We start from the raw sequence: 12,134 nt of genomic DNA, 5'->3' as shown, positions 1-12,134 counted from the left end.
CACTCGCTCGTGGAGGTAGCGCCTTAGGTACTAGTTTCATTAAATAATTTACAAACATATTATAACAATGAAAAATCAAACACAATTTTGGTAATATGGATAATACCTAAAGATTTTGCTATTTATAATTTAAAAATGTCAATCTTTTCCTTAAATATTGTATGTCCGTGATTTCTTTTGTTATTTAATTCAAGACTAATAACATAACATTTATACAAAAGTATTCTATTTTGTATTACAATCTCAATCCGTATTTTACAATATTAACTAATTTTAAAAACACTACTGTATCTATATCCTACGATAGGAACATAGTAAATTGAGTTAATTCTTTCATCTATCATAAATTGGTATAAATTTATCTAATTTTCTTGCGACATACAAAGTATTCAACTGTCCACATAACGATACAAATTAAACAACAGAAACTCATCGCAAGAAAACAATTCACGTAACTTCCAGTGGCTTCATAAATTACACCTGAAAACAAAACATGATATTATATATACTATTCTGAAACAAAATCATCATATTAATAACCCTAGGTATCACGTAGGTTCACCCCAAAAAGAAAGAGGATTGGCTTCATAATTGTTTTAAAATCTTTTCTATGGTGTTCTAGAAGTCCCCTGATAAGTCCCCTAAGATCATGTGTCCGTCTAAAATATTTTTAGCTTCATTCTACGGTTTAATCCCGAGGGCTTAAGTTGCCATTGATATTTATTTATTTATAGTAAACAGTGCCGGTTTACACACATTTAAGGACATATCATTCGCAGTCTGATAGCGGAACGGCAAAAGTGTGCTTCAAGACAATTTAAGCACACTTTTCTCCTCCTGTGTCAACTGTTACTGTCCGATTCAAACATGAACTGAATAAAATATGTTTTACATTGCTGCTTATTGACCAAAAATATTTTAAACAACTGGAGTAAATGCGGCAATGTATAGATATATCAGTCGAAGGTTATTATGGTGTAATTTGTGGCATGTTCCATATTTCGGCTTTGTTTCTATACGACGTGATTTATCTATACATATGTAAATCTGCTAGAAACTGTCATAACCTTAACCAGGACCAGACAACCAGTGTTCATTACTCAGCTAAGTCTAAATGTTTTTACAACAAGATCGCCGAAAATGTACAAAACAAATGTATTACGAAATTTGAAAGAATTGTTAAAAACGTATTTGTGGTATGCGGTAGTGTAACATAAATGAGTTTCTTAATGATACCACAGATTAGGAATGGACCCACAGTCTCCCCAGGCTTTTAAATAAAAAGTTTAATTGTACGATATTACATTGTAACCATATTTATTAAGAAATAACCAATCCCGCTTAGTTTCATGCGCCCGTTCTTCTCAGGTCTGAGACATATTTTTACGACTGGGAAATATATGATGTCATAAATCGCCGCCATATTCAACTGTGAGCACTGCATTTTCGAGGTGGTAGTTTTTGACTTTCAATCTACAGATTACACATTATCATATCCTTTTTTGAATAACAATATTTGAATTTTTTCTATATGCATAGAACGTAAGTAAGTCATAACATTACCTATCATCGGGTCTGCAATCAACATGAGGATGCCAGAGAACAATATGTGGAGAGCAAGTGCTGCCGGGAAGCGGTCCGGAGCCGCAGTCACCAGCACCAATGGAAACAGAACCTGGACACTGCACCTCACCACGCCAGATATTATCGTTATTACATACACGTACGTCAAGTTGTTGGACACTATTAAAGCTGAAAACAAAACAATCATTTGAATACAATGACCTGTATAAATACAAGTGGACAGGCTGTTCCATATGTTTGACATCAAAATTTTTGTGCCTATTTGAAGCGGCACTCGCGAGCGTCCAGAGAACAAATTTTGACGTATAATACAAATGGCTGCGAAGGAACGTACAATACTCTGAAGTATTTTTGCATTTTGAATTAATTTCGTTTGTTTTCCGTGTTATTTATACTTCAACAATGAACGTAATAAAGTACACAATTATTTTTGTAAATAGTTTCCCACCATGTATATCGATGTTTGCGGAGGTTATTCGTTGTCATCACTAGTATTAGTACAGACAGACTCTCGCTACATGGCCAACAGCGCCAAAATGGCGAATATCAAACAGGCACAAAAGCACTTTCATAGCCGCCACTCCAGTGGTATATACCTAGTAGAGATCAGTGATTGAATACAACAAATTAACAATATCAAGTAATTTAGCATAGATTAAGGTTGGGTTGCATTATATTAGCTATATTTTCTTTAATTAATGCTAGTGTTGCACATTTAAATAAAATACTCTTTATGGGATTAAAAAACATGTAATTGTAACTAAAAATAATAATAATATTGACACACTTTTACACAAATGATCTTGCCCCAAACTAGGCATAGCCTGTACTATGGGTTCAAGACAACGATATAATATTTAATACAATATACTTACTTAAACATACATAAATATTTATAAACATCCATGACTCGGAAATAAACATTCATACATAGGTTGCACTAAAAGTATCGGAATGGAATATGTCCACTGTTCCTGTCATATTAAAATCTTTTTAATTGAAAACTCCTTGGTTTTAAAAATCGAATACCATTTATTTATTTAAAAAAAGATTCTCGGTTTTGTCACAAGGTCTTGTAAAACTTGTTTAGTCGTTGAGGAAATGGAATTGACTCGAGAAAATTCTAGAGCCATGATGAGGAAGATCGACATGTGACATATCGCGAAATTCAAGCAACTTTAGACATTGGGATGAGTCAAATACAAATAATCTTGCATGAACAATTAGGTGTAAAAAAGTTGTTTTCCCGATGGATACCGCATTTGCTCTGTGAAGAGCAGAAAGCGGCTCGCGTTACTTGGTGCGTCAGAACTCTCGAAAGATTCCACGCAGGATCCTCAAATGCTGTATACAACATCGCACCAGGTGACGAATCCTGGATATACGCGTACGAACCCAAAAAAAAACCAGTCACGAGTTTGGGTGTTCGAAAATGAGTTGAGGGATAAAGAACGGTTAATGCAGAATGGTATGCTAGCATTTGTTTCCCACAGGTCGTTTCTGAACTCCGTAAAGAGAACTGCAACCGCCGCATCATCCTCCATCACGACAATGCGAGTTCTCACACCGCGCACTGAACAAAATAGTTTTTAGAGCAAGAAAACATAGGATTATTAGACCATGCGCCGCACAGCCCCGACCTAAGCGCTAAAGATTTCTATACTTTCCATAAAAAAAAAGAATAAATTGCGTGGTAAGAGATTTTCATCACCTAAAGAAGCTGTGGACGCCTACAAAACGGCCATTTTGGAGACCCCAACTTCCGAATGGAATGGTTGCTTCAATGATTGGTTCCATCGTATGGAAAAATGTGTCAAATTTCGCGAAGAATTCTTCGAAAAGCAATAAATACATTTTTAAATGGTAATGTTGTGTCACTTCCTTGATTCCCGAAATTTTCAGTGCCGCCCTCGTATTCATCATATAAATGATTGCACCTACCGGGATTCGAATTTAATAAGCTGATGATAATTAATACGCCCTGCCCATTACAATGCAATGCCGCTCAGGATTCTTGAAAAATCCAATAATTCTGAGTGGCACTAGAATTGCGCTCGTCACCTTGAGACATAAGGTGTTAATTCTCATTTACCGAGAAATTTCACTAGCTACGGCGCCCTTCAGATCGAAACACAGCAATATTTACACATACTGCTTCACGGCAGAAATAGGCGCCGTTGTGGTACCTACAATCTAGTCGGCATCCTGTGCAATAGAGCCTCCCACTGGTTACACTCCATAAATACTCTATATAGGTAGTATGTACTTATATTACTGATCATGGCAAAATAAATGACAGATAAAAGTAGAGGCATAGAATTTTTTTATTAACTTACCAACACGCAAGATCATGGTGATAAAAGTACCAACGAAGAATAACATTCTGCTGTCCACAGTGAAGAAGTACGTAAGGATAGCTAAGGCAAATCTCGCGACCAAATCAGCTATCGCTCCAGCCATCACACAAGTCGCCACTTCCAGCTGAAATTATTATATTCAATTAACTGTACGTGTTTTTACAGCAGATCTAAAGTTAGATCTGCTGTAAAAACACGTACACAATAAAATGAATGAATGAATGAATGAAAATTATTTTTGGCATTTCTGTTTTTGCAATAAGAAAATAGGTGGTATTATTCACTTTCTACCTGGAAGAGAAGCATACATGATGTTAAGTGATCACCGCCGCCCACTCTCTCCTGTAATACCATTGGAATCGCAGGTGCGTTACCGAGCTTTTAGAAAGGTGAACCTGCTTTTTAGGGTTCCGTAGCCAAATGGCAAAAAACGGAACCCTTATACTAAAACTAAAACTATTATACTGTTGAAACTTGGTAAGTAAGATGTATTCTGTAAATCGAATTAAGAGTTTTACACAAAAATACAAAAAAAAAAAAAAACAATAAATTTTGGGGGCTCTCCCAATGACGTTCATGTATAGAATTGTCATATACGTAGTATCATAAAGTCATTGGGCTCCCCATACTTAGAACTGAAACTCTTAATTTTTTTTTCATCAAAACCCATACGTGTGGGGTAGGTATGTATGTATAGGGCTTCAGAATGATAAAACTAAAAAAAATATATGATGTACATTACCATGCAAACTTCCACCGAAAATTGGTTTGAACGAGATCTAGTTAGTAACTTTTTTTAATACGTCATAAATAATTGTATTATCAATATATAATAATTTTAAAAAATACACTATAAAACATCGATCAAAGATACAACGAACTACAAGAACTTAAATTCTGTTACTTGCTGCTACGGAACCCTTCATGGGCGAGTCCGACTCGCGCTTGGCCGCTTTTTATAAACGTCACCTGCATGTATATTAATTGTTTGTAATCGATTCATTTGGGCGCAATTTTGACCCACTTTTAACGGCCAGATTTAGTTTAAACTTCGTCGATTTATCGAGGACCGATGACAATACATTAATTTGATAAAATTATTCCATTTTTCCATTTGCAAAATAAGCTTTTTGTTAATTTATATAATTTTTATCTATTGTCGATAAGGAAGAACAATGATGTTAACTTTAAATTTCAACCATTATCTTAACCGATTTATCTAATATTATAAAATTTTCGAAAACCAAACAGAATTTTGTGCTTTTTAGTATGTTTTAAGTTTTTTTAACTATTATAATATAATATTATTTATAAGATATCCATGTCGTATCGTCCTGGAAATACCGCACAAAGAAGGTCATTCCACAGCGTATGTACGTGGTAAAAGTTCATTGAAAACCACTCTGTAGAGAAAGGCAACACATCCAGATTATGGAGAAGATAATGTAATTTGTGGCGTGTCGTGAGAAGGTGGGATTCGGCGGCAGGAATCAGGTCATATAGCTTTTCGGAACACTCCCCGCGATAAATTCGATAGGAGACACGCAATGAACCTGTCTACGTAACGCCAATCACAGAGCTAGCCGATCACAGAACACTGGATCGCCGACAATTCGGGTAGCTCTGCGTTGCAAGTGGTCAAATGGTTCGATCTGATACTAGATTGTATAATATAATAAAATGTTATATAACTTAACAAACGGGCAAGAGGCTAACAGGTTGGGGAGTGGTGAGGCAACCGGCTATGGACACCCGCAACAACAGGTGTCAAGAGATGTATTGCCGGCCTTAAAGGTGGGAGTATGCTCTTTTCTTGAAGGCTTAAGCTGTGGAATGAACTTCCTTGTGCGGTGTTTCCGGAACGATTCGACATGGGTACCTTCAAAAAATGCGTGTACACCTTTCTTAAAGGCCGGCAACGCTCCTGTGATTCCTCTGGTGTTCCAAGAGAATGTGGGCGGCGGTCACTTCACAATCACTTAAAACCAGGTGACCCGTACGCACGTTTGTCATCCTTTTTCATAAAAAAAGGTCCCTAAGTCGTATCGGTTCGGGAAAACCGCTGCCGGTAATTGATTCCACAAAGTAGCTGTGCGAGGCAAGAAATTTCTTGCAAAACGCGCAATCGTGGAATGCACTTATAATTTAATGAAGGGTCATATATTTTATATTTAAATAACTAGTAACTTTATACAATAATAAATAGCGAATATAGCCAACTTATCATCTATATCAAGATGTGGATATAATTAATGTCAGACAGTCGTTTATTTTTAAAGCAATTTCAAGACAACATGGCTGTGTTAACATAGTTGCATTAACTATGAGAAATATAAAGTTAAACAGAACAAACTAAAACGACACCAATAACACGAAGCATGTAAATGACTTCGTTAAAAATAAATAGTTTCGGTTTTTGGACTGTTTACGTTAGGATCTTGTTAAATATATAAGGAAATATGCAATTTATACGTTAAAGCGAACGGTATATAAATTTAATTAATAAAACATTCTTCTTGTAAGGTATTAATAATAACATTGATACTTAAACTTGATTAAGCGGTATTTATAACCTAGGTCCTAAAGAATCATTGAGAGCAAAATTCAAAGAAATTAATATCTTGACTGTTGCTTCTCAATATATTCTTGAATAGGTCCTACCTAGGTCCTAAAGAATCATTGAGAGCAAAATTCAAAGAAATTAACACCTTGACTGTTGCTTCCCAATATATTCTTGAAAATATTGTATGTTCATAGTGAATTCACATCAGTGAATTTGCTAGAAACTGTCATACATAATGTTAACACCAGGAACAGACATAAGCTTATAATGCCTACTACTCGGCTAAGTCGAGTTAGTAAGTCTTTTGTGGTACGATGTATATGCTTTTACAACAAGATCTCAGAAAATGTTCAAAACAAAAGTATTGCGTTATTCAAAAGAATTGTTAAGAAACGTTTGTGTGGTAAAGTTTACTATAACATAAATGAGTTTCTTAATGATACCACAGATTGGGAATGGAGCGACCGCTCAGGCTATTAAATAATAAGTTTAATTGTTCAATATTACTTTATAAACATATTTTTTGTTGCGTCGATTCTTCTCAAGCCTGAGGAATACATTTTGGAATGGGTGGTAGTTTAATGACTTACAGTAAGTGATGTCACATCCTATTTTGAACAAAAATATTTGAATTTGATTATGACGAAACTGAGGATCAATCAAGTTACCCCCAATATTAAAAAAAACTCAAATGATTAGTATAGATACAAATAGGTTCATTCTTTACTTTTACACAATAATTTATGTTTTTAAAGTGATAACCCTCACTTCTGTTAGTTATTAGAAGTAAGTTGAACAAAGCATACAAGATTTTATAAACGAAGCGTCACTCGAAAGTTAGTTAGTTAGTCGTCACAGTTAGAAAGAGCGCTCGCACTGAACGCGAGAGTCCTGCGTCGTTCATAAACTTTTTTTTTTCAGTTTCGTTTGTGTACTTATTTAAATTATTTACACTATCCAAACAGACATGACAGCTTCTTGATCCAACTTAACAGAGAATTATGCTCTCGACTTGCACACAAACACATTTTATATTTAGTTCCAATAATACTTTTTTTTATGGAATAGGAGGACAAATGAGCGTACGGGTCACGGAACGGATGGCCTCCGGTCCTCGACACTAACCTATGCGAAACATAGCGGAACTAGGCCGCTACTTCACGCCGGTATTCTGTGCGAGTGTAGTAATTAACCCGGACGAGTCTGGCCCGATTGTGCTGACGTCATAAGACGGCAGCGTGACTCTCCCACTTTCAATAAGCCCGTAGTCGTCTCTTACGACACCCTTGGGCCTGGGACTACCCTATTCTTTTTTCGCCCCGGGGAAGCACAGGGAAACTTACTTTAGGGCACTTTTACCACCAGTTCGGAAAAGGTTGAGCTTGATGAAAAAAAATGAGAAGAAGTGGCAAGAAACTCACTGCCACTCTTTTAAATCAACATTTACAGCTTCATCGTTTTATCATTTCAACTACAATATATTTAAAGTGTTGCAACAAAAATACTCAATACCTTATACGAGTAGGTAAAAAAAGTAAATGTAAATTAATTCGTGAAAGCGAGAATTATTGAGTACAGTACAAGCACTAATCCACACACACTGTAAATAAATAAAGTTACTCACTAGTTACAATACTATATCTCATATATAAAATTCTCGTGTCATGGTGTTAAACTTTGAACTCCTCCGAAACGGCTTGACCGATTCTCATGAAATTTTGAGTCTGAGACTCGGACAATATCTATTTTTCATCCCCCTAAATGTTAAGTTTTTTTTTGACATTCATAAGTGTCATTTCCGTGACCTACGTGAATAAACTGATTTTGATTTGATTTGATTTAGTTATACCAGTGACTGCATAGAAATCATTGCGTTCACTACGTGACACCTAAACTTATGATAAAAAAAACTACGTTTAAAAAAACCATCTACAAAAACTGAAAAGTATCAAATAACTAAGAATTTTTATTTAATACACCTCTTATGCAAACCTTTACCTTTAATATTAATAGAATACTGTTATTTATATGTGCTACCTATTGATAGGTATTAAGTCTTAAATTTTTAGTTATTTGATACATTTCAGTTTTTGAAGTTGGTTCTTTTAAACGCAGTTTTTTTATTTTGTGCTTTTTAATAACTGACACTAATGTGTCAGTTATTAATTTTAAAATATAATCAACCTGAATGAAAACTCCTAAAAAAGCGGTACACAAAAAACAATTATATCATCCACGTAGACAAAAATTTTCATCAAATGAAAACTACTGGGCCAAACTATGTAAAATTTTTATGAGACCAAATAGCATCTATTCCGCATCGAACTAAAGAAGAAAATTCGAAGATACGTAAATCGGATCATAAATCTTAGAAATCACATAAAAAATACCGATCGAATTGAAAAACTCCTTTTTGAAGTCGGTTTAAAATAATATTGGAGAGAAAATAAGATCTTTAAAGCAAAGCAAAGTAATATTTTATGTTATTTTTTATGTTGCCCAAGAGCGCCATCCGACACACCCTGAGTAACCAATGTAAACAAGAAGCACTTAAACGCTGGAACAACTCTTCAGGTTTAAACCACTCTAAAGCACTGATAAGGGCATTCAACAGTAGCTATGCGAATGAAGCCCTATCATTGAACAGGAAAAATCTATGCATACTCACTAGGATGCTAACCGGGCACTGTCGCCTAAACAAGCACCTCAGTGTGGTCGGCATCAGAAGCGACAAAGCTTGCAGGTTCTGCCTTGAGGATGATGAAACACCTATTCATCTACTCTGCGACTGTGGCCCACTAATGCATAAGCGTAACACAATCTTTGGTAACTACTTAGTACCACCAGATAGTGTTTGCAACACTCGCGTCAGGGAACTACTGCCGTTCGTAAAGGCGGCAGGGCTTGACGATGAGCTTTAGTATGAGTGGCGAACACAACAGTCCAATTCTGGACGCGGTGTTACTAGGAACCTTTTAGGACCAGGAAATAGCCACCCTCTTCAAATAATAATAATAATATTTTATGTTTATTTATAAGCAGCTTATAGATCATGGATCGTATTAAAATATCCGGAATTGTTTTAAACTGACCATGGCCGTGATAGCCACGACACATATCACGATCGAATAACGTAGTTGTCCTTCATAGAACTGTTGCTACTTAATAAAATAAATCATGCATAATATATTATTTAACATTACCATGAATGATACTTTCAACTTTAATATACTACATATAATACAATAAATTCTGTATCTAAATACGTGATTAGAAAACTTTGGATCCCTTTTTAAGAATTTTGACGCGTGATAATAAGGCTATATATATTTCACCGGGACATGAGTCAGACTCTAATAGTTCAGTAGACATATGTACCAGTATGGAAACTAAGCCTTGTTGATAAAATACTTACCTACACGCGCGTACACTTTATTGAAGCAATAGGGTTGTCAGGTTATTTTTCTAACCGACTTTAAAAAAGGAGGAGGCTCTCAATCCAACTGTATTTTTGGAACGAAGTTCCTTATGGGGCGTTCAAAAAATTGATAAAAATATTGCAGCCGCCATCTTAGTTTAACATTGTGAATTATTAAGTATATAATGTTCACGACTATATTATAATGTTGTTTCCGAGTCATGGATGTTTAAATGTATTTATGTATGTTTATATGAATTTATGTATGTTTAAGTAAGTATATTGTATTAAATATATCATTGTCTTGTAACCCATAACACAGGCTATATATGCTTAACTTGGAACAAGATAATTTGTGTGAAAAGTGTGTCAATATTAATATGTTAATAATCGATGTCACGGACTTATAATTCGATTATCTTCTAATTATATTAATTATTTGCAATAAATCATTCTTATATAGGTACTATACTACTTTATAGTTTAAAAAACGGAGCCTTTGTTTGAAGGGAGTTTTTTAATCAGCCGTATACCACGCAATACGCTGGCATTTTTTAAAGGATCGCGGAAACAAATAACAACGTGACAATCGTCTCGACGTGACACTCGCTACTGCAACACCGCGAAAACCGCTTAGAGACCTCGTCGATGCGCATGTTTGTGTGAGTGCGTCAATTCGAACGTTTGTCGGTAGTTTCCGTACTGGTACATATGTCTACAGTGCTAATACATGATCTTTTGCTATGTATATTATGCGACAGTAAAAAAAAATTACTCTTTATGGATTAGCTTTCTCCCTTGATATTTTATACATGGACAAAATCAAGTACGATATTTTTTTTTAATTAAAATAAGGGACAAGACGAGCAGAACGTTCAGCGGATGCTAATTTATACGCCCTGCCCATTACAATGCAGTGCCGCTCAGGATTCTTGAAAAACCCCAAAAATTTTGAATGGCACTACAACTGCGCTTGTCACCTTGAGGCATAACATGTTAAGTCTCATTTGCCCAGTAATTTCACAAGCTCGGCGCCCTTCAGACCAGAAAAACAGTAATGCTTCCTGCCCATTACAATGCAGTGCTGCTCAGGATTCCTGAAAAACCCCAAAAATTCTGAGCGGCACTACAACTGCGCTTGTCACCTTGAGACAAGATGTTAAGTCTTATTTGCCCAGTAATTTCACTAGCTACAGCGCCCTTCAGACCAAAACACAGTAATGCATTACTGCTTCACGGCAGAAATAGGCGCCGTTGTGGTACCCATAATCTAGTGGAAAATCCTGTGCTAAGGAGCCTCCCACTGGTAAAATGCAATACATATTCAGTCAGATAAGCTTTAATTGTGATGTTTTTAAGCATTACGTACTTTCAAAGCCTACTCATTAAAGAACCGAATCAGCCCTTGTGCACTAGTAGGTTGCAAAAACAAATTTAGACTTTTAATCAAATAATTTCATTTTAGTTTGATGATTTTCTACAAATGTTATTACAATCATCTAAATAAATTATTATTGCTATCTGGACACTAATATTTATTACCTTCATTACGTGCTTTATATTTCGGACAATAAACTGACACTTTTTTTATGGAATAGGAGGACAAACGAGCGTACGGGTCACCTGGTGTTAAGTGATCACCGCCGCCCACATTCTCTTGCAACACCAGAGGAATCACAAGAGCGTTACCGGCCTTTAAGGAAGGTGTACGCGCTTTTTTTGAAGGTACCCATGTCGTATCGTCCCGGAAACACCGCACAAGGAAGCTCATTCCACAGCGTTGTAGTACGCGGAAGAAAGCTCCTTGTAAACCGTACTGTGGAGGACCGCCACACATCAAGTAGGTGGAATTCGCTAGATATACCAGATTAATACCTATATAAACACTAGATTTACATTAGATGTGGTGTTATACAAAAAAAAAATTAGTGGAAAAAAATTAGAAAACCTAAAGGCAGAAAACGACGAGCTGAATATTATTAAGTACAAAAATTATTATTTGAATGTTACCTTAGAATATCCATATGAAAATAGTAACATTGGTTCCATTGCTAGGTAAGTAACGTCAGACACGAAGGCGAACCCCAAACCCACCAGAGTGCTTACGAAACGAGGATCCTTTAACAAGTCAACCTCAACGTTATCATAAACCATTTTCCTGGAAAAAAAAAACAATAAGTTTTTTAAAATATTCAATGATTTTTTAACAAAA

The 12,134-nt window shown here is 35.6% G+C and overlaps 1 protein-coding gene across 1 annotated transcript; it reads right to left on the bottom strand.

Annotated features, from left to right (window-relative positions):
• Positions 1–508: 508 nt before the first annotated feature.
• Positions 509–12,076, bottom strand: LOC126970721 (uncharacterized). The gene is made up of 4 exons (XM_050816814.1): positions 11,933–12,076; positions 3,921–4,065; positions 1,564–1,752; positions 509–513 (listed from the first exon to the last, which is right to left on the bottom strand). The coding sequence occupies exons 1-4, from the start codon at positions 12,074–12,076 to the stop codon at positions 509–511; spliced, it is 483 nt and encodes a 160-aa protein (XP_050672771.1).
• Between the last annotated feature and the right edge of the window lie 58 nt (positions 12,077–12,134).

This window comes from Leptidea sinapis, chromosome 21 (genome assembly GCF_905404315.1).
Source record: "Leptidea sinapis chromosome 21, ilLepSina1.1, whole genome shotgun sequence".
NCBI lineage: Eukaryota > Metazoa > Arthropoda > Insecta > Lepidoptera > Pieridae > Leptidea > Leptidea sinapis.
This window is presented reverse-complemented; position numbering and strand designations above follow the sequence as displayed.

Bases quoted from the DNA above. Each gene is read 5' to 3' on its own strand.
- LOC126970721 (XM_050816814.1), bottom strand. From the start codon at position 12,076: ATGGTTTATGATAACGTTGAGGTTGACTTGTTAAAGGATCCTCGTTTC. The intron at 4,066-11,932 runs GTAACATTCAAA...TAATAATTTCAG, and splicing joins TTTCATATGGATATTCTAAG to CTGGAAGTGGCGACTTGTGT. The intron at 1,753-3,920 runs GTAAGTTAATAA...TTTTGTTTTCAG, and splicing joins CACCATGATCTTGCGTGTTG to CTTTAATAGTGTCCAACAAC.